The following is a 27,130-nucleotide window of genomic DNA, read 5'->3' as shown; positions in this document are numbered from 1 at the left end:
CGTGTTATTCCTTGTGGTTCGTTTGCCATACCATGGTCAACGAGACCCATTACTCACAACAAGTAATTCTTTGTGCGATGTTTTCATTTTGAACTGGCTGAAACTGTTGGTGCTAATCATCAGTAAAGACCTGTGATTTTAAAAGTGTTGGAAATCTGTGTTTTCAAATGCATGTCTTGGAGCTTTACACAAGCAAGAGGTTGCTAATGCCAACCTGCATTAGAAATGCAATTGTACTATACTTAGATGTGGTTCAACCACAGTTATAGCATGGGCCATTAAGGAGCATTAAACAACAGAAAAGAAAGAAAGAAAAGAAAAACAGACAGAAAAGAAAGAATCCAGGTTAAAAGGCAATATGTTCTGTTGCTCAGCTAAAAGATTTATCTATAATTAGAACATAAAATTGTTCAAAATTAGACTAAATGGATAAATCACAGAGAACATAAGCATACCATATAGAAAAGATGCTTACTTACATTTTCCCAGGTCTTGCAAAGGATTCTAAAGGCTTTCAGCACGGCTCAGGAAGCTAGCTCTGACACATTTAACTGGTGAGACTGTGGACTCCTCTCTCGGAATACTCACACCTGTTGGACAGGGAAAGTAAACTCTCATCTGCCATCCCCAACGTTTTTCCAGTGTCTTCCCGAAATGCAGTTCTTCCTGATCAGCTTTAAATCTCAAATAATCAAAACCACGTGAGCCAAATGGCATAATAATTAAATCTAGAGTGAATAATACCAGGTGAAGGAATAATATATGTGGCCATGTGACTGCCTGCTTTCCTGGGCTGGAGCTGGAGAGAAGTGGGAAATGCCCAGCTGCCTTAGTTGGAAGCGACTCAAAACTTCATCCGCTTTGGTTCAGTTCTCAAAATAGGGCACATGACCTCTAAGTAAGACGGTACAGTAGGCTGCTTTTACACTACATCGTTGCTCCTGAAGCCCTAATACCATTTCCTGGCTTTATGAAGAATGGGAGGAGGTAAAATTTGACACTTGCAGAGTTTCAGTGTTACCTCGTTTTGTAATGCATGATCCATGGCAAATTTACCACTATCTTTAGGAGCAGAAATGACATCTGCTACAGAGTGGCTTACGCTTGCCTGTCTGCTGCTTTCAGTGTTGTGTGTCTGACATGAGTTAACCTCTCAGAAAATCTAACGTGAAGGGAGAGAACTGCCCATCAGAGGTGTCTGTGCTGCTCCTCTTGACCTACTTGGAAAACTACGACAGGACTCTTTGTGGCTTCCCCCATCGCGACACAGCTGCAGAAGGCAGTAATGGGACTGCTTTTAATGGATTTGGAAATGTGCCTTTGAACAGCATTATTTCCAAACCTTGCAAAGCTCATTTGTTATTTTATCAAGCCCACTATAGGTCCCCCCTCTTTTTTTCTTTCTTTTTTTTTTTTTTTTTTTTTTAACATGGAACTAGTGAAATGGGAGAAGATAGCTTTTTCTCTTCACAGATAAAGATCCAAATTGTGTTTTACAATCTGACAATTATGTAGTTTGATTTTCTTAAATAAAACAGATAATCTCCCTTCCCCGTTCAAGATGAGATCTTAGCTGTTAGTGACAGCTGTTAAAATGATGCTAAAAATAGATATAGTGTCAACCACTAAAAAGCTAAGTGCTCCTGTGAACCACAAGCAGAAAATAAATGAGGTTTCTCCTGAGTTTGTGGAAAATCTGTGAGCATCTTGCATGTACTGGGAAAGGTGCTTTATGCTTGCAGCAGCCATCTCTGGATGTAACAAGAGAACGGAGGGGGAAATCAAACATTTGGTATTAGACAGAAGGTAGATAGACATATTCCTTCAATTTTATTTTCTCTCTCCTTTTCTTTCTTAAAAATAAAAAATAGAAAACAGATGCAACAGAAAGACTGCAGCCACCCCCAGGCATTTCAGATGCCTTTTCAATTTACACCTTTGCCCTGGAAAAAAAATAGGAGAGTAACAGGAAAAGTAAGACAAAAGAAGTGCAACCCATCAGCCAAATACACCATCACTATGAATTAACATAAAATAGCTGTGCTCAGTATGGCAGTTATTGATAGACCAGCCAATGTGCTTGGGATCTTATTGCAGGACTGTGATTTGCTAGGTAACTCGCAGAGTTGCATGGAACTTTCCTCTGCCCTGCAATTGCAGCCTCCAACCCATCTGCAGTAGCTCTCCTCGATTAATAAATTAGCTACATTTCAAACCAGATGCATGACATGAAATGAGTGAAAGAGAGAACAGAATTGTGCACATTTGATGCTATATCTTGGTAGGTTCCTCCTTTTTAGCTACATTAGGACTAAAAATAGAGCACTAGTGTAGGCACAGTGAAATATGATTTGCTTCCAATAATACAGTAAACTAATTGTGAAATTAAGCTATTGAATGTGCCACTATCTCCAAGTCTGACCTTACCAGCACTTTATGCTTCCGTGCTTAGCATTTATCACGTTGCCCACAAACTTTGACAGATACAAACAACAGCAAATAAAATATCCTCCTTTTCCAAGGCCTCGATCCCACAGGGGCTTCAGCACAGGTAAAATTTCCTGCGAGCAGTCCTTTTACACGTTTAAAGACTTCATTGAGGATATTAAAATAGGGGCAACATTTTCCTCCCTACAATGCCCAATCTCTTTTCCTTAAGGCTTTAAATATAGAGACATTTAATGCCCTGAACTTAAAAATAATCAGTTTTTAAAAGGTCTTAGCCACAAGCGAAATATTAATTTAAAGCCGGTATCGATGTTAGCACCGATTTGGGGTTTTTTCTTTTTGAATCTGAACGCCTGAAATAGGACGGGTTGCTCCACTGCAGCCACAGGGACGCACCCCATCCCCTCTCCGCTAACCCGGGTCACACTGCGGGGCAGCGGCGAGAGGTGGCGAGGGAAGCAGCAGGCCCAGTGGGGGTGCGCAGCCTCCCCCCGACCCCCCGTCCCAGGGCCGAGCTGAGCGGTCGGAGCGAAGGGGTGCGCGAGGTGGGGGGGAATTGGGGGGGGGGGGGGGGGGGACAGGCTCCGAAGCTGCCGCCGCCGCCGCCGCCGGGGCCGGGAGAGACGCTCCGCCCGGGGAAGGGCGCGGGGAGACACTCCTCCCCCCCCGCCCGCCCTGCCTCCCTGCCGCCCGCCCTCCTTCCCTTCCTCCGCCGGCTCCGCGAACCAGGAACCGCGGCGGCGGCGGGTTCCGTGCGTGAGCAACCCCGCGGCGCCGCGCCGCCGGGAGCCGCCGGGGCGGGCGGCGCGGGGAGGGGACGACGGGGGCGGCGCGGCCGCCGGCCGCTGCGAGGGGCCGGGCGGCACCGGGAGGGCGGGAGGGGAATGAGGGGGGAGGAAAAAGTTTACACCCTCGCCACTCTCCTCCCTCCCCGTCCTTGGTGGCGCAGATGGGAGTTTCACCTGGAATGACATAAGTTTTTTGATTCGGGGTCGGGTTTTGCTTTTCCGAGGGCGTTTCTCCCCCCCGATCCCCTTTCTCTCTCCCTCTCCTAAATCTCCCCCCCCCCCCCCCCCGCCGGTGCTGGATCCACCCCCCGCTCCCCTCCGCCGGCGGGCGAGGGTGTGACCCGCGGGAACACCCACCCACCTAGGCGTCCATGGTGGGAGCTGTCCGCCCGGCTGCGCCGAGCCGAGTCGCGGGCACCCCGCTGCCGCCTCCCGCCGGCCCCGCGGGCAGCGCCGTGCCCGCTGCCCGGCCCCGCTCCCGGCCGTTCTCCTCGTACTTTTTTCCCCCCTTTTTTCTCCTTTTTTTTTTTCCCCCTTCCCCTCTTTTCCCCCCGTTTCGGTGTCGGTGCGGGCTCCCGGATGGTTTGCACGCAGTAGCCGGGGGCCGTGCCTCCTCCCGCCGCGCCACCATGTCGTAGGGGAGGTGAGTGCAGCGCGGACTCTTGCGCGGGGCGCGGGGGAGCGAGGGCCGGGCGGCGGGGGCCGGGCGGGTGTCCGCTACAGCAGCCGGCATATCCAGGTCACGGCCGGTCCCGGCCCCATCGGTGAAAACTTCGCGGGAAGGACACGTCCATAGCTCGGCAGCGCCCGAGCCAGCGCCGCTGGGAAGCGCGGTGGCGGCGGCTGCTCCGCGGGTCGCGCTGGGATCCGCCGCCGCCTCCTCCTCCTCCTCCTCCTCCTCCTCGGCCGGTGCCCGGCGGGGCCGTGAGTGCGGGTCGATGTTCGGCAGAACCTGCGGATGAGAGGGGCACGTGACACGCCAAATCCTGGGGACGTTTGCGCTGTCGCTGTGGCTGTTGGGCGCAAACCCCGCTCCCCGGGGCGAACGCGGACCCGCGCGCTCCTCTGCGTGCGTGCGCGCAGGGGGTGATTTGGCAGGAAGGTGCGCGGCGCCCAGCGCGGTGCCGCCGCTCCCCCGACGGGCTCAGCCCCACCGCCCCGCTCCCAGCAGCACCCCTGTTACCCCGCGGAACTGTCCGCACCGGGGTCGGGGCCGGGAGCGGAGCTCGGTGGGCGCTGGGGCTGTTTGGGAGCGTGCGTCAGTGGCTGCCGGCCGCTCGCCGGGGGTGTTATTGAGGGAGCGAGTTGGGAGCGCATCGCCTCAAACTTTGCTTGGCGTCTCTTTTTTTGGTGCTTCCCTGGGAAAAGGATATTCCTGCAGCAGGGACGCGGGCGCCGGGGGGGGGGGGGGGGGGAACACACCGGGCGGGAGAGGGGGGTGGCTGCACCCCGGAGCCTGGGGCTGTCCCGGTGACCCCTCTCGCTGCCCCTGGACGGGGGGAGGCAGGGGCGGGGACGCCCGGCGGGATGCGCGGCTGCCGCGGAGCGGGGCCAGCGCGGCGGCGAGCGGAGGACGAGTCCTTGAACCCTGCCGCGCTCCGCTCCTTTCTTTCATTTCGTTTTATTTCTCGGTGCAACCACCGCTGCATATTCATGCGCCGCTGCAAGGCGGAAATCCCGGTCCGGCGGAGAGGCGATGCCTGGCCCTGCCGCCGGCGCGGCGCGGGAACCGGGGGGGGGGGGGGGCGGCCGCTCCGCACGCACCTCACCGGGGCCCCCGCTCGCCTCCCCGCGACCCTTCACCGGGCGCACGTCTGGGCGGCAGGGTTGGGGTCCCGGCGGGGCGGGCTGCGGGGGCTGCGCGGGGCTGCGCGGCCGCGGCTGCCGCTGCGGCTTTAAGGAGATGCGTTTTCCAGCCTGTGTCGCAGCAACTTTGTATCAGTCATGTCGCCCGGCGGGTGACTGACGGCTCTCCCCAGCCAATGGGGCGGCAGGCCGGCCCCAGCCGCGCGTACCTCTGCGTCCCGCCCGCCAATGAGGGCGGGCTGGGGGCGGGACGTAAACTTCGACTTTAGGTGGGCATGTGACATGTTTTTAAAGGACTTGGCACCTTTTCCCGTCCCCTCCCGGGTGCCGCTCCGTGTCACCGGGCGGCACGGCGGGGAGGGGGCTGAGCGCGACCGCCCCTGCGCTCCGCGCCGCCCTCCGCTCCGCTCCGCGCCGCGCCCCTCCGGCTGGGGCTCCGGGACTCGCCCCGCCGCAACAGTTACCGCGGGAGCGGGGCCGACGCGGGGGCGGGGGGACCCCGACCTGCACCCGGAGGTGCGGCTGGCGGGGCGCTGGGCGGCATTTTGGGGGTCGGCACCCGGGGGCACCCCTCAGTGTTCTCCGTGGGGAGTGAGTGGGGGGGTGTTATGGTGGTTACCTGGAGCCCTCTCCACCGTGCAGGGTGGGGAGTGTTGCTTGCGCGGGAGAAAAAGTGCTTTTCTGCATCGCTTTAGGGGCCGAGAGTGGGTTTGGGCTTTCCTATCCCCCTCTTCCTTCTCCCCCCCCCCCCCCCCCCCCCCCCCTTATCTTCCCCGGGTCGATCCCCGGCGGACGCGTGCGAAGGACGGAGGGAGCTCCCGGGAACTGCTGGCTTTTCCCGTGCGCGATAATCCGGATTGTACCTGCGGGACAGCTGACGGGGATCTTGGGGTGGCGGATTAGGGGTGCAGAGCGGTGCCTAGTGCCCGGGAGCTGCGGTGGTGGATGCTCCGAGCCGCGTAGGGCAGATAGGGAGATAGACGCGAGCGCTGCCTGCGCGGTCGTTCACACGCGTGTCCGTGCGTGTGAGGACGGAGGGAGCAGCCCCACGCCGCGGGGGACACGAGGGACACTACTCGCGCTCCCCGCCGTGCTTCGGTGCCCGGGGGAGAGGGGGCAAACCCTAGCCTGTTTGTGGCGACGAAACTCCGGTCTCCTGGTCGGTTTTATGTCGGCGGAGCGGCTCGCAGGCAATGACACTTAAATTTCGCTTTACAAACACCGGGTGATAAGAAGTGGGTGGTCGCTCGAGCCATCGGGTTAGGATTTCTTTTACAAAACGGGATTTACCTCAGGTTTTCCCGTATCTAGGTGACCTTTTGGTTGCAGGGATACCAGGTACCATTTGATTTCTATTTTTTTATTCGACTGTTGCTGCGAAACTGGTTTCATGCCTGATTGATCAGAGACTTATACTGCAGAGGTCTGTGTTTGTTGATATGTTTGGGGTGAAATACATAGCTCGCAGTGTCCAAGTACTTCTTCTTTGGGGGGCGGGGTGTGTGTGTGTGGTGTGTGTCCTGGGGGAACTGCTGTGCTCATAATACAAGCTTCCTTCTGCAGAATATCAGATGGTCTCAGTTCTGATATGTAACACGAGTCGGCTTCTGTTGTGGTCTGTGTTAGCCCACAGTCAAATTCAGGTAGTGAAAGTTAGTAAAAAGGCATGTCTGTGCAGTAGGTGAAGTGTGGATACCATAGATAAACATGCTAGTCAAGTTGTAATAAGTTCTGCTGAGAAGAACAAACCCAAGCCCTTATGCTGTCAGCAAGCCGTGAGATGGTTATTCGATTCTAGTACTCACCGAGGCACAGAAACCAGCACTCCCCGAGAATCTGTTTGCTGCTGCATTTTACTAGTGTATAGCTGTCATTTTAAAGAGAACTTGTATCAGGCCACGGATAATCTTTCTGCTGTTCTTCGATCCTTTCGGATGTGATTCCCAGACGGTGCTTCTCTCTGTGCAAGTGCAGGACCAGGCCATTTCAATTTTTTATTTCTTTTGCCTTTGTGTGACCTGGATTTTTACTTGCTGAAGTTTCAAAGTGTGCTCGCTTATTGATTATGTATGGAGTTTGAAATGTACAGCTGTGGGAGAGGTCGCTGCAAGGCTTGTGCACCTGTGCAATGTTAGGCCTATAACTGAGATTTCCTGGTAGGCAGGGCTTCTGCTGGTGGTTCTGAGGGGTAAAATTCACTTACATCCTAATTTTAAGCCTTAACTAAGTTTACTGGTTTTCAGAAATGCTGGTCACTTGCAGCCGCAATTGATTTATCTAGGAATTAGGCTTGCTCAGCACTTAAATCAGGGGTAGGAGATTTTCTGGGAGTGACTTTACGTGAAAGTAGGGACTTCTGTCTTGAAATTTAGACTATAGGAATGTGATTTGGTACTCGTGGTGGTGGGATACACGTGATTCTGTCTTCTAATAAAATTTGCTTGAGGGGAATGTAGGCATGGAGCCATAGGTCTGAGTAAGGGGAAAGAGTATTTGAGTCATTCATTTAGTTATTTTTGGGGGTTGTTTTATGGTTTTCTTTATAATATCATTTTTAAGTAGTGTTAAGTAATGGGCTTAAACATGAAATCAAATGTTGGAAAATCAATACATTCTGAAAGGAAAAACTATTTGCATAATACTGATACTGTAACTATTGGCACTTGAGTTTCTACAGTTCTAATGATACTGTAAGCCTATTAGTTAAAAAAAAAAAAAAAAGGAAATAAAATTGTTGTTACTTACGCATGACGTTCAGAACACTGGTAGCTAGGTCACGCATTTTGCTCCCTTCCTCGAGAGAGTGGCCTGCAGGATGGAAGGGTTTTTTTAGGGTCTATTTTAAAACAAGGTTTACTTCTCTATATATATTCCTCTTCCTGGCTGCCATGGAGGTTTGCAGAACTACAGATCCATTTAACAGCCATGCATCCGCACCTAATCTGATGCCCTTCCTCTGTGGCAGAAATGTTTCCCATTTAGCTTGCATTTAGCTTGCTTCTCTTCCAGCCCAGCCAATCCTCTAGGTTTCCTCAGGTGATTGTACAAACAGTTTGCATAACTGTGAAGGGGCAGACCAGCTCCTGGCCCCTCAGAACTACTGCTTCCTTCTAAAGCATCCTGTGCTACCCTGGATGATGAAGAGAAACGCCCTTAGCACAACAGCCTCCCTTGCTTTGCTCTCCCTGTAGTATGGTAGTGCAAGGTCCTTGGAGGAGCAGAGATGTAATGTCCAATTTCCACAGGGTTTATGCCCTGCCTACCACCAGCGTGTCCTTTCAGGACCTCTCTGGTTCCGCCTTCATCCTTGCTACCCCCTTCCCTTTCTTCCAGGTCCCTGCGAGAAGGGCAGCACTGACCGTGGGGCTGTGGCCAGCAATGGTGGGCAGTGGTTGTGCTGATGCTGCAGAGCTGTTCCTTTTGGGGCAAGGCTGGGAGCAATAATTTGGATCTTTTCTGACTGCTGAGCAGTTTTCTCTCAGAATCTATAGGGCTGTCATATCCGTGAGACCTTTTCCCTTGGTTTGATTGAAATTGCACAAATGGTTGAGAGATGATGGATGGGGCAGGGAAACGGGACTGGCAGGCAGAGAAGAGGATAGACAGAGTGAGCGGATACGCCTTGTTTCCTTAGGAAATTAGGAAATTTCCTTAGGAAGTCACACTGTCCTGTCATTTATTAATTTTACTTTTTTGTATATGTCTTTGCTAGTTATGGAGACAAAAGGATACCACAGCTACCCAGAAGGCTTAGATATGGAGAGACGGTGGGGTCAAGTTTCTCAGTCTGTGGAGTATTCTTCTGTAGGTGCTGGAGAGCAGACTGATGACAATAACTATATGGAGATTGTAAACGTAAGCTGTGCTACTGGAGCTTTTGCAAACAGCAGTGCACAAGGAAACAACAAAGAAAAACCTGAGCTACTCTCCTGCCTGCAGCAAGACAGCAGTCAGCCTGGTCTTCTGCCCTCTGACATCAAAACTGAAACGGAGTCCAAGGAGCTGTCAGCAACAGTGGCCGAATCCATGGGTTTATATATGGATTCGATACGAGATGCCGATTACCCCTACGATCAGCAGAACCAGGGAAGCCCAGGGAAGATGTACCAGAATGTGGAGCAGCTGGTGAAGCTCTACAAGGAGAACGGCCACTGCTCTTCTCCCCTCCACAGCACCAGCAGACCCTTGAGGTCTTTGATGTCAGACTCTGGGAGCACTGTAAACGGTGGTGCCATGCATGCTATTGTCAAAAGCCCTATCATGTGTCAAGAGAAAAGCCCTTCAGGCTGCAGCCCTCAGAACATGGCATCCTCGGTGTGTAGTCCTGCGGGAGTTAACTCTGTGTCCTCAACTACTGCTAACTTCGGGAACTTTGCCGTGCACAGCCCCATTGGCCAGGGAACCCCTTTGTCACGCTCACCGAACGTTGAAAACCGAGGGTCTATGTTGCACAGTCCCGCACACGTTAGCAATGTGGGGTCTCCACTTTCTAGCCCTATAAGTAGCATGAAATCACCAATTTCTAGTCCTCCCAGTCACTGCAGCGTGAAATCTCCTGTCTCAAGTCCCAGTAATATCACTATGCGATCTTCTGTGTCCAGTCCTGCGAACCTGAACTCGAGGAGCTCCATTGCCAGCCCTTCTAATGCCAATAATAGGTCCACTCGTTCTAGTCCAGCAGCTAGCACTGTGGGATCATCCATCTGTAGCCCCATAAACAGCTCTCTAGGATTCCCAGCTTCCAGCACGCCAGCAGGACCTAGCAGAAGCCAAGATACCGTTCCCAGTCCAGAAACAAAAGACAAGGGTGCTCAAGAACTCACATTTCCTAAGATGGAGGAAATGGAGAACGCCATCTCCAACAACAGTCAGATGAACCTTGTTCAGTTCATAAAGCCTGAGCCAGACGGTTCCTTTGGCAGCGCGTGCATTGGTGACAGCAGGAAAATAAACTCCGATTCCCCCTTTTCAGTACCGGTGAAGCAAGAGTCAGCCAAGCATCCCTGCTCTGGTGCGTCTTTTAAAGGGAATCAAACAGTAAATCCTTTCCCATTTACAGATGGCTCGTATTTTTCTTTTATGGATGACAAAGACTATTACTCTCTTTCTGGGATTTTAGGACCACCTGTTTCTTCATTTGATGGAAGTTGTGAAGGTAGCGGTTTTCCAAATCCAGGCCTACGTGTGGGAATTAAGCAGGAGCCTGATGATGGCAGCTATTACCAAGAAAACAGTCTACCATCCTCTGCCATTGTGGGTGTAAATTCAGGTGGACAGTCATTTCACTACAGGATCGGTGCCCAAGGCACAATATCTTTGTCGCGACCGGTTGCTCGAGAGCAGGCATTTCAGCACTTGAGCTCGTTCCCTCCTGTCAGCACGCTAGTGGAGACCTGGAAGTCGCATTCGGAGTTGGCATCCAGAAGAAGTGATGGGTATCCAGTTCTAGAGTACATTCCAGAAAATGTGTCCAGGTGAGCAGGCAAATTACTTCTATCCCCTACCTCTCCCTTCTTTTTTTTCTTCTTCCCTTGCATTAGACATAAAAGGCGTGCATTAAAATGGGGACCAGGGCAGTATTTCTCAAGCTGATACGTAATTACTCATTTGCATTTCAGTTCTTATCGTTAGATTTGCTGTGTTTTTACTCTGCCTTTAATAAAAACGAAGTGCTGGCTTTAATATTTAAAAGGAACATATTATATTCTATTGTTATTAGATTTGAATGTGTAGCTCTAGTATGTTTATGAGCTCTTACTACTATAAATGTTGTTTTTCCTATAATGAGAGCTTAGTAAAATAGCTCTCGTGTGCCCTATAATGGTTATTCTTTCTTAGCTGGTGCTTGAGTGTGCTGTACCTCAGATGAAATATTGAGAAAAGGATAAGAAAACGATAGTGTCAGGAATCTGATTTTGTTAAGATGCATGATTATAAGTTTGCACTGGACTTTAATTGGTTAAGTGTAAAAACTAAACCTTACAAGCCTGTGGCAACATATTATTTCTGTATTTTAACTGTAGGAACATTTGGTTTGTATATATAGAAAAATGCCTCCAGAAGGAGGAGGGCTGTTAAAACTTGACGCATTTGAAAGGGATAAATGGATAAACTGATCTCCCCACTTTTGGTGGAAGAGAAATATGCAAGTGTCGTTTGAATTTGTATTTCTTGGCTGACTTGTAGAGCATGCACTTCTTCAACAAACAGGTGTTCATGTATCTCATAAAGGACACTTACTTTCATGAACTATCTGGTTTCATAATCAATGTTACAAGTTATTAAGCGCATCTGACAGTATGACTGAGTTAGAATAGTTGCACAGACTCTTCCTGTGTCAAACAGGCTTGCCAAAGCTTTGTGCTAAAGCTCAGTGAAATAACCAGTAACAGAATTTGCCTTTACCTTTCTCAAGTCTTTTTTTTTTTTCCTCATCATGAGCTATGCAACTGCCCTCAGGGAATGAAACGTCTGCCTTATTCTTGGAGTAGGGTGAAGAGGATGCGTAGTGTTTTCCATATTTATATGATGCTAAATATTTCTGAAGAAATAGTGTTGCAGTGAAAAACTTAATACTTAAAATAAGGGTGCTTTTGAGGAGGGAAAAGAGCCTATCTATCCAGGAGGGAAAAAAAAAAGGCTTTAAATATTTTCACTTTATTCTCAGATCCGTTCACTACCTCTGCAATCTCCTTACTGTTTTGCAAGCCATGCTGCACTTCTGCTTTGACCATTTCAGATATGGGCTCTAAAGAATGTACTTTTAATACATCTTTCTCAACTTAAAAGGGCTATATCCCACCTTCATACTGAACTTTGCATGTAGCTGGATATTTGTTACCATCCAGGCTTGGCTTAAAGTGTTTTCTTGAATCAAGGAAGATGAAGTTGCTGTTTTCTAGTTATTTTACCTGATGAAATTTTCATAAACTGCATTATTTATATGGTGAGAAAAGTTCACCAGAAGACTGATGGGATGCCTGAAAATAAAGACCCAGTATTTTACTGCCTTTGTGGTTGAGCAGTGTTACTTGGGCAAGTAGCTCCTGCCAGCCGTGAGAACTCTTGCGTAAGTGCTGCTTGCGCTGAGTCAAGGTTGTCATCGTTGCAGGGACATGCATGATAAATAGAGAAATGCAGGTAGGAGCATGGTTGTCATCAGTAGTTACGTTTTAAATGACAGTTTCTCATGAGGCTTTCGAAGGAGTCTCTTCATCTGATATTAGTCCACCGTAGCTCTTCCCATCTATTTACCTCTATACCAGTACAGGGGTATGTCATCAGGCTTGATGATGACACGGGCTTGATACACTTTCCTGTCTTTGTTCTCTCCGCTATTATTTCAGTCAGATATGAAGGTAAGCATAACTGTTACTTTGCAGGATTGAAATCCTGCAATTTTTAGCGCTCAGAGCTATTGCTGCATTTGTGGAGTTATGTTCAGGTGATGGAGATCTGCAAGGTTGCGACACTTCAGGCATCCTGATCCGTAGTTCAGATTAGGACATGTGTCATCATTTCAAATCTCCACACTCAGTCCCATTATTTAACAAAATGTGGCACTTAATCTGCTTGGCAGTGGCTTTATGCTAACAGGTGCAGCTGGGAGCCTGTGCAAAGCCCTTTCAAGTTCCAAGGTAAATTCATGGAGAGGTCATTTTAGCAGTACAGATTTGAATGAATAGGTGCCTGCTCAGGTATTTGTCTGCTGACTAGGCAAATCTTAAGGACTCATCTTAGGGTGTTACACATGTAAAAGCTCACTCTTGCTAACGAACCTTGAACTGATCTTTGCTTTTCATTTCTGTGCTGCGTTCCAGCTAAAACAAGAGGAAATCAGCCACAAGTTTGTTCATGCTCTGAAGTGTTGTAATAAAGCACTCATAATTTAAAACCATGTCAGGCCCGATATCCCAAGGTGGGTTTCAGCTGTCCCATGTCAGCGTGGTATGAGGATTGTAAAGTCTTTCTTCCTTCATGTCGTCATTTCAGCAGCGTTGCATCTCTGCACTCTACATCCAAGCTAGATCCTTGTTATTTCCAGTCATTTTTCCCTGATGCATCAACCATATGAGGCATCATACATTTTGCAGACTTCTACAGCTGTGATTAACCCTTCAAAGTCTGCAGTATTTTTAAGTTTCTGGTATTGTAAGTCTTCATCTTTTTTCAGGTATGCTTATGCTGCAGTATAAATTGCCGTAAGCAAATACTAAGGTGAAGGGAAAAAATAGGCTACGTGGTTCTCTTAAGTCAATAAATGACCAGCATTGAGTATATCTTGTTTTGACAGCAGTGCTTTCTGAACCTTGATAACGTACCTTTTTTGGACCGCGTCTGTCTTGCAGCTGACATGGTGGAAAAGAGTGGGTGACCAGGAGTGAAGAAGACTTTTCACACTCAGAGTGAATCTTTAGATTAAACGTTAATTTTTTCCCCCCTGTTAGAATATCACCTTTCTCAATTCAGTTATACTTGCTGATAGTATCTACTAAACATAGTTTAGGCATTTAAAATCCCTTGCTACCTTCCTGACTGTGCCAAGTCCTTGCTGTCAGCCAGAACATTTCTCTTTTTCTCCTTCAGTTACTTTTATTAGATATCCACAGTTATGGTTCTTTTTAAGTTACTTGCTGGTAACTTTCTTCATAACTTTGCTTGTGTTTGGGTTGCAAGAGCCTCTTAAGCAAACTCAAGTTCCCTTATTGCTTTAAAAATGTTTTTCTCCTGCTAATATGCATGCAGAACATGTCTTTGTTTTTGAAATATTTTTGCATGTTTAATTTTTAGAGAGGGTGAATCATACCTGTATGTCTGTGTGTGTAGATCCCCCCTCCATGAATGACATTCCCTAAGAAATAATGGTTTCTAAACTAAACAATAGGAAAGTGGGCTTGAAAAAGGAAGATACGTGTGATTGTGTGATGTCAATGATGGAAACCTACACTGAGAATCCAGATAGATGTAGGGAGATTGCTCATCTGAATCAGGGTATCAGCCTAGGCCTTGTGGTCATGCCAATTACCCAATTTTCAGAATGGCCTCAGAAAATGTAATGGCTGCTTGAAGCAACAGTAAAAACTGGGGAGAATGACCTTTCCGCTGCATTAGTTCGTACTCAAAGCTGCTTCTGCAAGTGTGCCTTTTCCCTCTAATTTCCATATTAACTCATGTATGTACACATGCATACTTGCTTTTCTCAGAACTTCTGGTAGAAACAAAGGACTGAAACTCCTACTGTGGTTTCTTCCTGCCAGTTCTATTGGTGTTATCCAGTGTGATGTAATCTGGTATATTACTGTTTTAACGTAAGTTGCATACATTTATCAGTAGTTACATTTCAGTTGTCATTCAGACAAGGAGAGTTCTCTTCAGTGTTTCATGCTATTCTAGAGTCTGATTTATGTCTGTTAAAGGGTGTTGAAAGACTGTCATTGACTTCTTTGGGTTTACGGTCAAATCTTTGATCAAACATTGACAATATTTTGGGGACTCCTATCTGTTCCTGAGCCATTCACATGGATCAGTGTTTTTTAATAGACCCTACTTGTAGCAACCCCCCAGACCTCACCTAACCCAACACAGAACAAAAAAACAACCCAACAGCATGATCTTCATTTGTATGTAACCTTTACTGACTTGAATGGGTGATTCTGCTTAAATCCGATTTCAGGCTATTGCAAGTATTTTTGCAAATAAACTTTTATGTTAAATATTATCTAGAATAGACACTTATCAGAATTATACCTGCCAGAGAGACAGAGGTCTGGTAAATATTACTTTTAGAATTTATGAATGGCCTTGACCTCTGTTTGTTTGCTGTTGACTTTATGGTAGAAGACCATGCTGTTAAAATATTTTCCATGCTTGGCAGGACTCTTTTTCCTTTTTGCTTCCCACAAATTCACTGTGCAAACTTTCAGCAGTGATTCTTTAGTATTGTAGACTGTAGCCTTAAATCTGTACTTTTTCTCTTTTTTTTTCTTTCATTTTTTAAAGTTATACTTGCTTTTTTGTAGGTTCGTGTATATTTTTGTGTACTTTTTAACAGTTCTGGATATAATCTTGATACAGTAGGAACCTCTGCGTATGTATGTCTGTATTTCTTGCTGTAGAAGTTAAAAGTCTCTATTAGTATGTCAGGGCAGGATGTCTAAAGGTTCTCCTTAGCATACCAGCATGCATTTAAGAGCCCCATACTTTCTACATCTTTCTTTGGTACTTTCTTGAGGGTGCTCTTTGTTTTATTTTACCATTTTATTAAGGAGTTCAGAATCTTTATAAAGTATCATTTGAAAATGTGACTGCTACTGATGATGCCTATTTTCCACTTAAATTTATACACATCAATTGACTCCTGTGCTGGGGCAGGGAGAAGTCCACATTGCTGGAAAATTGTGTTCCATAAAGGGGCAGATCTTCTAAATCTGGGGAAATAAGAGCTCTGTTGTGAATACATACGCCAGTATCTAGGGGTTGTTTGTTTCTTTGTGTTTGGGGGTAAGTAATGTTGTGTATTACTAAAACATTTCTGTTGCCAGTTGATACTGTTGAACTTCACAGTACGTGGCTGTTGGAAATCAGTTTGCCGTAGTTTATTCTGATCATAGTTAATAATTGCTTCCTAGCTATCACTTTTGGTGATGTAAAATCCCACTATGATATCTTCTTCTGATGGTTTTCTGAAAAAAGGGAAGGTGGGATCACCTGTGTGCGCAGATCTTAGCAAGCAGAAGAAATTTTGATTATCTGTATTCTGACAGTATGGATCAGTCCATTTCCATGAGGACTGGAAGACATGAATGTCTGAAATATGTACTGTATAAAAATGTTTCCATCCTATTTTATGGGATATGTGTTGCAGTTATGCAGGTAAACATAGGGATTGCTGCAGTGGTATCAACACTCATGCACTACTGGTATTGTCTGCAGAGGGCGTAAATTGTTACGTTGTGATTCCATAACTTGTCCTTCCTAAAACAACACTTAGCATTCATGGAACTTAAACCTGCTGGGAAATGCTTTGCCTGCTGAATCAGATTTTTAGATACGTATTCGTGCTTTGCTGAACCCAGGACTGAGTAGTGGTCGCTGTTGCGTGGTGTTTGTATCTGAAGAGTATATTGTTTGTAGTGGTGAAATAACAGTCTTGGGCCATGTCTTGTCTGGTGAGACTCCGGTTTTGCTGTGTTGTATGGGAGACCCAAGTTGGGTTCCTTATGCAGTTCACTCTGAAGCTCTAAAAACCAACAGGAAAGGGCAACTTGGTGAGCAGTGTGGGGTGACATGGATGCAAGAGCAAACTGAAGGGACAGAAAGGGAAAGGAGCCTAAGAAATAGTCCTAAATGCACATTTATGCTAAGAGATAATGTATTGCCAAGCCATAATCTTGGCACTTGTATTTTCAGGGTATGTTTTTAAAAGGCTGTTTTTGTTTTATAACTGTATGTACTAAGTCTTCAGATGGACTTGTAGGGTCTGGAATAAGAAAATGGACTGATTTCAACCAAAACTTTTTGGGAGAACACTGGAATTCTTTGATTTCAGATTTAAGCTCTCAGAGGTCAGAAAATGCTACATTTAAAAATTAATATAGAGCCATAACTTGTTTTCTGGCAAATGTGTCTTGCAGTATGGCTGTGTAGGAGTGATAAAAATGGTCTGACAAGGAAGCTACAAAGGGTGTGTGAGAAACAGGTATTAAATACGTTTAAGTTGAATACATTCATGAGTTTTCACATGCAGCTGGTTGCTACACAGTGCTTGGTGCTCGACATATGAATTACTTTACTTTAGCTGCAGTCTCCTCTGGGTGAGAGATCTGTGGAGAAAAAACTAAGACTGTTTCCACTGTGTGCAATTGCCCAAGTCCTTGCAGCATTACTGGGCATGTTTGAATGCACCCTAAATAGACCATGGCATGCTTCGACTGCTTGCTGCCCTACTAGTGCAAACTGCAGTGGAAGGTCACCATCTATTGGATCCTCATGAAAGCCCTCTCCTGCTGGAGCCACATTGGTTTTGCTGCTGGAGGAGACTTCCTGGAGGAAGGCATGCTTTTTTGACTTACGCTACAGGAGAAGGGTTCATAGGTCAGGAAGGCCTTCCTTGTTCATGCCAGCAGTTCCCAGCGTAGCCTGCTCCAGTACCACTACTGACAAGAGGGGCAATGCTGAAGGATTTAAACCACAAACCCTACCTCCGTTCTTCCCAGTCCCCAGGAACACCTTCCCCCCAAACAAAACAAAACAAAATGAAAGCTGCAGAAAACCAAACCCATGCTGTTGATGATTCTGGATTCTTATGAAAACAATGAACTCTGGTTGTATCTATTCAGTATGTGAATAAATACACGTGCAAGACAGTTTCTTTGTTGAACTGTATTATAACAAATGCCCATGTTAGTGGTAGGTCACAAGAAAAGAACTTGAATTTTATTTCTTTTCTTTAAACTATGAATTAAGCTCCTGCAATTACGTTAGAGTGTGTTGTTTGCTGGTTGCTAAATTAAATTTCTACAAATATGAAATCTGTAAGCTGCGTATTTACATCGTGGTCCTAATTGGTAGCTTAAATTTCATATTTAGAGGTAGGGTAAATTTAGGTTCATATATAAAGATACTTCTTTAGAAAGGAAAATAGTAAACTTTGGTTGGAACATCTCAGCAGAAACAGAATCCAGTATTTGTGGATAATACATAAAATGGCTTATGGGAATTTGTACTCTCTCTTAAGTGTGCATGGGTACACTGTTGATTGTGGTTAATGATAATAATAGATCAAAGAGTTACAACCCTGAAGTTAAAAAGCAAATTTCAGACTAATTGCTGAATGTTTCTGACAATTTTTATATCACTTTACTAATTCCGATTCTTCCTTCTAAACAGTACTTTCTGCTTGCATCTGGAGGTGAAATAACTCTTCAAATGGGCTTTCAGGCTAAAATTTGGACAGGACACAGGAATGTTTTCTGTTTAGCTTTTCTTTCCTTGTCTGCTTCCGAGAGGTACTGTCCCATGTTTCTAAAAGTGGTGGCTTTATAAACCAGTTCCCTAGGAATTAGGTTTCTGGGGGAAAAATATGGATTAAAAAGGCCCTTTATTATTAATGTTTTTTGAATCTTTTGGATTTGGGAGAATATCTTTCTTCCATTTTTGTATGTGTGTGTATGACCATTTCAGGTTCGTATTCAGTCTTAAGTCTACAAAGTAAACATGTATTTTAGAGGTTTATTTTGGCCACTGCAATCTATCAGTGGTGTTATGGTCAGAACTGGGAAGTAAGTAGGTATGACTGTCCTGACTAGGATTTTGACTGTCCCAGCTGCTGAACTGTAGGGTTTTGCTAGCATTTTTTGGCAGTGGTTTTCTGAATACTGTGTTGTGCTGACATGGTAGCGCAGTCCTGCAAAACCGATCGCTACAGTACTTCATTTCTTCTGTTTGCCAGCTCTTCTTCCATACCTGCCTCAAAGCGTTGGGATGGAGGGTCTCAGGAGTCCCCAGGGGAGGTTGGAGCAGTTCTCTAGGCAAAGAAGTGCTCTGCTCAAATGAGTTTTAAGTCAGGCTGTGCTTGATGGCAGATTCAGGCCATGTAGGAAACAGGGCAGCCGCTGAGTTTCACTGGTATGAGAATGGGCTGAAGTGCCTGTGCCGTCAGAGGCGCATTGCCCGGCCGTGGCAGGCAGCTGCCTGCACCCGTGCATCCCCGTGAGCTTGCGCAAGGCAGCCGCATCCGTGTACCCGTGTGAATGCGTCACCTGGCATGTCCTTACTGAGACCTGTGCTCTGCGAGCCCTTTGGAAACTGGTTTCACAACCGGCAAGCCCTGGTTTACTCTGGCAGTGTCTCACCTTGAAAAATCAATCGTGTTTGTATCTCTGGCTCTTCGTTAGTACTGCTGCACCTAAGGGAGTGCGGACGGGGCACTTTGGCAGGTGATTAGCCTTATTCCCTCTTCAAACACAGCCTCTTGTCTGACTGAAGCAAGACTGCAGGTGGAGCCTGGTCTCCCAGACAAGTTTCATGTCACTGCCATCAGAGTAGGAGCAGGAAAGGGATTGCCTCTGGAAGCGTGCCTTAAGTTTGGGGCATCAAGACAGCAACCTTTATTTTCCCTCAGGAGGCTTGAGTTCAGATATGAGCTGCTCTGAAAGGTCGGAGATCTCACTTTTAGCATTGCTGAAGGCTTGTCTCTAGAAACCTGTCATGCACTTCAGCGCTTTTGAAGACTGGAGTGCCAGGGACCTTGCAAATGAAGGTGGGTGGGAAATTTGCACAGTTTCCAGGCAGACTATCTGAGCTGTCAGCTTCATTATTTTAAACTAAATTAAATTTGTGCTAGAGAGTGCAGTATGTTAGAGCAGTTAGGGAGCTCTTCCTCTAATAAGAGCTTCAGATCTACTTTCCTAGCTCTGACTTCGTTAACTTCCAGACTCATTTGGGTAAATTGAACCATAACAAAACAACAAAAACCTCACATATGTGTTGATCCTAGGATATGTGAAAACTCGCTGAAAAAATTAGAGTCTCATTTGAAGACAGTATAGTATTATGTTTGCCATGTGTAAGGCCTATTATTATTATTATTATTATTATTATTTATTTATTTAATAGAAAGTAAACACACATTATTTCTGGCCCCTCGCTCAAGGGATGCATGCTTCTGGATCATTGTTGGTGTCGCTTTGTGTTAATGGGAAGAGGTCTTGTCCCAGAGTTGGGCCCGTGTCATCTGTTGTGTGCATGTCCATACATTTGGGCAGTAAACCTGCCCTCTGAAGCTGTGCATGCCGGGGCTTCTGCAGCTCTCTGGGCACCTTGAGCCCTGCAGGGGGAGGACAGGATGCCCTGGTGGGATGCTGTGGCAGAGGTCCTCTTCCCCCATTTCTTAGGGATTGCCCCCCAGCTGGTAGCCTGTTCGGTTGGCTTTAGGGTGCCCTGGGGTTTTCTTTTGTTATTTTAAGTTTGGTTTAGAGCACTGAGGCTTTCTGAAGTTAATAATTAAAAACAAATATTGCCCAATAAATATTCCTTAAGGATTAGAAAACAGTTACTGAACGTGATGGGCTAGTCAAAATTGTGCATTGAGTCTTTGTCACAGACTACCCGGCTGTAAAATGCATTAAATAAAACCACATTGCTGCAGGATTAGCTTCTGCAAACCCTGCACAGCTTTACTATACTCTTCCTTCGCATACACGATGGCAAAACAGAATAATCTAGTTGATTTGATTAGGATTTTTAAATTCTTGTTTTAATCTGAATCCATGTAAACTAGCTGGAAGATGAATAAAGTGTGTGGGGGTTAGACGTGTCAGCTTCTACTCATGTATGGAAGTAAATGTTGGAAGTGGTCCAGAGCTTTATGGCTGCTGCCAACTAATGACATAAGATAATGTTGCAATGAAACAATGCACTTGATTTGCGCTTGTTTCCCAACTAACCTTTCTGATTCTTGAGACTGCTTGGAATTTATGTTTTTGAAGATTTGACAGTAAAAAAGAGATTAGGCATTGAAAACTTTGACTGATTAAATATGTGGTAATGACAACTTCAAACTGTACATGCAGATAATGAGATAAAGGGACTGTTACTCACTTCATATTAAACCCATTTGATGGAAGAAGCAAGGACGAGTGTTTTGGGTGGATATATTATATTAAGAAGGAAAGGATCTGAGGAGCTAACATATATAGAAATAGAAGTGAAAAGAGGTCTTTTTTGTTCTGTTTTTGTTTTTTTCCTTTTTTTCTGGGACCAAAACTGCAGCCATTGTGGGTCTGCAAATTGTTCTGCATTTGTTTCCCAATATAAACAGGGGTTAGCTGTGTGCAGAAGGCTGCTAACAAGCTTGGTAGGTTTGTGTTAGCGTTTTTATTTGGATCAGAAGTGTGGTTTTGAAGCGAATATTCCAGTTGCCACCATCTTCTGTGCTGCTGTTCACATCATGAGGCAGCTGAGGAGTGAAAAAACAGATAACTGCTTAGCCAGCAGTGAAAGAAAAAGATGCTCCAGGAGCTGCCTGGGGCACTCCAGCCTATAATGGCTTCTGCCCATGGGACCCTGCTGGAGCTGCCATGAAGCATAAGCTTTGCAACACCCATAAAGTGGGTGGTGAATCCTCAGGACCAACTGATCCTCTTGATAGATCTTCTTGTATTGCAGCACAGTGCCTGTAATAGAGATACTGTCTGTATGCTAATTGCATTTTCACCTGTTAACTCAAGTATCTGTAATTGAAAAAAGATGCAGGGTTACAGGCACAGCAGATTATTCCCCAGAAAAACTGGAGGCACTGTTTCCAGCAGATGTATTTGTTCATAAGTCATGTCCAGAATGAGCAGAACACCTACTTACTCTTCCTTCACAGCACTTGTGAAATCTTAAAAACAACTGAATTAAATCCTGGAAGTACGAAATGAAACTGAAGGGACTAATAGGCTGTATTCTGTTTTTTAATTAGTGCATTTCACTTCTTTTCAAGTAGTTGAAAGAGTTCGATACAGTTTTCAGATATTCTGATATTTATTATAATACTATTCTGTAAAGGAAAACAAGATTGTTTTGATTGTAGGCAGCTGCATTAAGTATTTACAAGCAGCTGCAACTTAGGCAAACTAATTTGACAAGTTAGAATTGTAATTTCAGGGAAAAAAAAACTACTTTGTGGATCAGTAAATTTTTTTTAAAGTAAACCTATTGATTTTCAGCTAATTATATATTGCAGTTGTCTGATTTTTTATTAGTTTTAATTTAGATTTTAATATTAATTAAAACTAATTTTTATATGAGGCTGAGTTGAATAGGTGGCTTATGAATGACTTACAGCCATTAACTCTATTTATGCTACAGATACAGGAAAAGAGCTGTAGACCTATCTTAATTTCTAATAGATCAGCACTGTAGTAACAGGACCCCCATGAGTTTTGAGCTCATTGATAACTTCTGAAGAGGAGCTTCATGTTCTCATTATTTTCATACCCTCCATACTGTGATGAATAAGGTACTCCATGTCCTCCACCATTGTTCCATGTCCTTCCACCTGAATTAGCCCTTTCCATGATCTCAAGATGCTTCAGGTTCTGCTTGCTTCGGCACAAACACCTGATAGTGTGTTTATTAAAAGAACGTCTTACAAAGGTTATAGGAAGGTCCATGAAGTAGAGTCTGGTGCGGCACAGAAGTCAGGTCCTCCATTGGCTAAGCTCATGCTCAAAACTGGCATTCTTAAAGGCGTGAGGCGATGGCAGCCCCTTCCATGCTTTTGGGTGATAGCAGTAGTGGGGGTCAGTAGGTTTTCCTGGGGACTTCTCCAGTGCCGGCAGTGTGGACGTGTATAGTTCTTTCCAAATTCTGCTCCATGTATCTGAGGCTTTGAGCTCATGCTGGTTCCAGCTCTGTAGGAAGAGTTACTGCTGATTAGGATATTTCTTGGATTTTTTCCATCATGTGGCGTACCCTAAACTCAGAGGTGATACTGATGTTGGCATGACTTAAATCAGTAATTCAATAGGAGTGCATGTAATTTTCATGCAGAGGGAGAAAAGTATTCAGGACCAAATAGGAATGAGCTTGAGATCAGGAGTGCATGAGAGCAAGAAATATGATTTAATGAAAAAGAAGGGAAGGATTATAGGAGCAAGGAAAATGGCACATATTGACCCAAAGGGGATGTAAGCTTAACATAGTGAACCAGATCCTAGGAAGACTTGCAGTTTTGTCTGACATGGCTGAAAATTGACAATATTCAACATCTTATCAGTTAGGTTTGCAAGAAATAGCTTTGACAGATTTTTATAGATACATTTAATAAAATCAGTTTGAAGGGCAAGAGCAGAAACACAAATGTTTCCAGTTTACCAGTTTTGGTACAATCTAGCCTTTGTCTGATGTTTCACGTGGGCAGATTAAGGTAGCATGTACCACTGTACTAGGCATTAGAGCTGATGATGGCATATGTTAAATTACCCACTGTTAGAGGGCCGAAATGTAAAAATCATCTGACATTTGTAGAAGGCATTGTATTAATGCTGTGGCTTTTTTTTGTTTAATTAAGTATACACAAACAGAAGCAAAACAGCAGAACTTTTTGCTCATCTCTGTTACTTTGAGCTGCCTGCAGCGTCCAAAATACCCGTGCTATTACAGGTCCTGCAAATGTAAGGTAACTACATATCCAACTCTTAATTATATTTCTATATTACGTCAGGTCTGTGGATTAGGAAAGTGAGATGTCAAGAGTAAATTTAGGTTGGGGCTTCTCCGCCAAGTCCTCAATGCTCCCCACCAGTAGCTTAGTGTGAATTAGTCTGTTTCTTTAAAGGCTTGAAGTAAATATTGAGTACAGTTTCCTAGCAACATTTGTAAGGTTAACTAAAAACCAGATTTGCCAGGTATTGCTTCCAGAGCACGCTTGTCTTCCTAGTTCAAAATTCATACTTTTGATACATTATCTGCAGTATGAAATGCTCAACAGAACCTGATAGTATTGTAAATAAATAATTAGAGAGTCATATGCCCAAGGACAGGTCAGCTGAAGTAGTATTGTTACTTTGGGAAACTGTATTTCTGTTGCTGTATATTTGTACTGTGCCCGAACTAATGGGGACAAACTTGACTTCTGTGAGTATTAGCTATATAAATATTTGTGTGTATGTATGTATGCATATATATGTGTGTGTGTGTGTAAAATACAACAAAAATAAAGCCAGTAGGTATCTTCCACTGTTTAAAAAAAGGTTCTTCCTTATCATTGCTGTTGTCAAGGTAAACAAAGAAATAGTTTGCATGTCTAAACTGGTCTTTTTTGTGTTAGCAGAGGTCTGAGATACAGGTGGTAAAATCCCTTATAGAAATCTCGCTGGGGTTTTTTTCAACTTTGATTTGTGGTGACAGGGGAGAAGATCAGTGTGAATGCTTTCTACAGTGACATAAAAGCAGACGATTCATGTTCTTCTAACCTGTTCAGTACGTTGCATGCAAGGGTCTCTGCATTTGCTTTTGGGTGTTTGAGGTGTGTGTGCCTATGGTATAGCTATTCTGGGTAGGGTAGTTCCCCCTTGAGAAATGTAGAAGGCTGGAATTTAGGTTAGCCCAGGACAGATAGATAGATAGTGGAGGGGAGCAAGGAATGGAAAAATTTGGTTGGCTGCTTCCAGTCCTAAGTTTTTGAGTCTATAAATAGAGTCTATCAGAATATTTCTAGTTAGTTCTGGGGAAAGTCAGCTGCTGTGCTGGGGATTGGCTGTGCTCCCAGAATGAGGAGGGGAAGGAAAAAAAAGTATGATAGGAGGCCTATTGAAAATCTACCGACACCAGTGAAATCAAGAAATTGGAAGATCCTGTATTTGGGCTTCGGTTTATTTTTTGCAGCCTGTGTCAGTGCTGGATATTCTGCAGAGCGTCTCTCTCTGTAGGCTAGTACAAGCTTCCAAGTTAACCAGGCGCAGGAGGTACATCCACACGCAGCACCCAGCAGGGTTCGTAGTTCAGAAGCCAGGACAAAAGCCTGATACGAACAATGAGTGTGGAAGTAGAAGGAAGAGACATATTATCTTCATTTCGTGCTGCAGTGGCTAGCCTGGACAGCCTGCCCTCTCTGGTTTAGATGCATTATATAAGGGGAAACAGAGAAATGAAAACAAAAGCTGAATTTTCAGCTAATAAAATTGTCATGTAAGCTGTGACATTTTTAAGTAAAAAGAGAAAGGTCTTGCTGACAATTTAATGTGCAAACTAGTTGAATTATACTAGAAATAGACATTTTAAAGAGTCAGGATGAGCTTTGCAAACAGTTAAGATACTTTCTAGGAAATACACGTTATATACTTGAAAAATATTCTCAAGTGAGATTTAAACACAGTGCATAACTAGAGTATAAATAGCTAGTAAGTTTAAAAATCACAGTATTTTTAGAAGGTTTTTATACTAATGGTGAAAGATAACCTCTCAGCAAAACTCCCGTCCCCGCATGTAACCACAGAATGATGATCCTTCATACTGTAAGTGGAAAAAGTAGCTTTGGTCAGATGAATAGCTTTATGCAGGTAGGCTCAACCAGGCTATTCAGATGAGCATTTATTCACATGTCAGAGTTCATAGGAGCTGAAATTATCTGAGAAGTAAATGAGCTTTTCCAGCGCTGAGCTAATCCCAGACAAATCTGTGCTCACATTGAAAATGAAAGTGTTCATGACGACTCCTTTCCTGCTCAGGCTTTGCTGGCAACTCATTTTTGTTTGTAATTTTTCACGTATTGAGAAAAGTAGTTATATTGAATGTTTATGGCAGGAGGAGAAGGGATAGAACGGTGTCAGTGCTTCTCGGAGGTGCATGCTGCCTCTTGATGTAGGTGTCATGTACCAGTAACATGCTTACTTGCTGCTTCTACATTTTCATAGCCGTTAGATAAAAAGGTCACAACAGTGTTAAACTTTGGTTCAGGGTGGGTTTGTTGTTTCCCCCCTCCCCCCCCCCCCTTTTTTTTTAATAGATTTAATAACTTCGGTTTGTCTTTGTAATAAACCATGACACAAGGCATTATTAAGCATTGTATCAGTAGGTACTTCAGTTTCCCTGTGTTAGCTGGACTAAAATCTTGCACTAACTGATATTCTGGGCTCTCTTAAGCTTTTTAATTATTTAAATATTAAATAGTAAAACCATTTTAGAGATTCTTGAGGGATTTAAAATGGGTAAGTATAGGTAAAATTTTCTTCAGATACTCAGCAAAAGGCAAGCATTTAGTTTTTGAGGAAATTATGCCAATAGATACCTTCTTATTGACACTTTTTAGAGAAAATGGGATAAAATGGTAAAGAGCTAATATTTTATCTCATTAAGATGTGGGAAAACAGCTCCTTAGAAAACCCCCAAACTTGTTACTGTTTAAATTAACAAGGAGGAAAATCTGGGTCAGGGGGTTGAAATCTGCCCTCATGAGAATTGATGACCGTTCCCACTCACTTTCCATAGAGCTAGTATTTCACACAGCATTTCACCAGAGGATGGCTGTGGGAATTAAAACACTAATTCCTTGTGACCATGTGCATTGCCTTGAAGGAATGCTGAGGAATAGCTCATCTGTGGAGGGAGGAGGAGAAAATCAACCTCTCCATGGCCAGCGTAGGTTTAACTTGAAATAATGCACTAAAAATTTGAAAAAAAAAAAAACCCAAACCAAAAAACCCTTCCCAGTATCAGCTGTCTGTGTTGGAAAGGCTCCAGGAATATTTCAGTTTAAAATTCCATTTGTTAAAAACTGAGAAATTGGAAACAGAAGATAACAACTTCTTAATATTTTATTTCTTTTTCAGATAAATTTCTGTCATGTATTTGGAAACCTTACTGAAATATTGCTCTTGTTTGAGGAAGCAGTTCAAAATGTTAACTACTTATTGTGCTGCTTGTTAATTTAGATTATGCAAATGTGATAAACTGATCTTGAATGATATCAGAATAGAGTTCTAAAATGCTGCTCGTAAGTAGTTCTCAGGACAGCAGATGTTCTACTTCTTTCCAGAACAGTACATTTAACATGTATGTCACATACCCCCCCCCAAAAATCAAAACCAACCCGAAAAGCTCAAACCAGCTCTGGATTAAAGGGTGGTTTATAAGCCGCATTTTATGAAATTGCATTTGCTCCAAGTTTTAGATGCAGACAGAATTGTGTCTTTAGACAGAGGATTTGATCTCACATCAGTTAGAATACTGACAGCTTCTCCTGACACGTTGCTTGATGCATGGTCTGGCAGTGAGACTCCTGCATGCAGCTTTTTATTTGCGCTAGTGGCCCCCATTAAAATCAGTGGGACTGGCCATATACAAAGGCTTTGCTTAAGCTGCCGCAGGTTGAAAGTTTCCAATGTTCCTAACTTACATCAGCTGTTTCATACTATGCTTTTTTCCTGAGTTGTTCTGGCACTTTGATTCCTGTCATGCACAGCATACATCTTTTCACGCTCCCAGCCCTTGACTGCGATGGCTTGAATCCTTCATTATTTTGTGATTAATTGTAGAGATACAAACATTATCAAATCAAAGTCCCTGAAAGGCCTCTTTTAAAGGATCCGCCTAGCTTTTTG

At 44.6% G+C, this 27,130-nt stretch overlaps 1 protein-coding gene across 8 annotated transcripts in view; it reads left to right on the top strand.

Moving 5' to 3' along the window:
* The first annotated feature begins 3,337 nt into the window (after positions 1 to 3,337).
* The window catches only part of NR3C2 (nuclear receptor subfamily 3 group C member 2), a 210,086-nt gene continuing 186,293 nt past the window's right edge, over positions 3,338 to 27,130 (top strand). For 2 of the 8 annotated variants that reach the window (XR_010614563.1, XM_065688320.1), the window contains exon 1: positions 8,742 to 10,516. Coding sequence is in view for 7 of the 8 variants with exons in the window: in XM_065688320.1 (XP_065544392.1) it covers positions 8,742 to 10,516 (1,775 nt within the window). In the remaining variant the exon portion in view is untranslated. Of the gene's footprint in view, positions 3,880 to 5,174; positions 5,559 to 5,842; positions 5,883 to 8,741; positions 10,517 to 27,130 lie in introns of those variants that run through there. The other 6 variants (XM_065688358.1, XM_065688366.1, XM_065688355.1 and 3 more) reach the window with 6 other exon arrangements.

This window comes from Lathamus discolor, chromosome 1 (genome assembly GCF_037157495.1).
Source record: "Lathamus discolor isolate bLatDis1 chromosome 1, bLatDis1.hap1, whole genome shotgun sequence".
NCBI lineage: Eukaryota > Metazoa > Chordata > Aves > Psittaciformes > Psittacidae > Lathamus > Lathamus discolor.
This window is presented reverse-complemented; position numbering and strand designations above follow the sequence as displayed.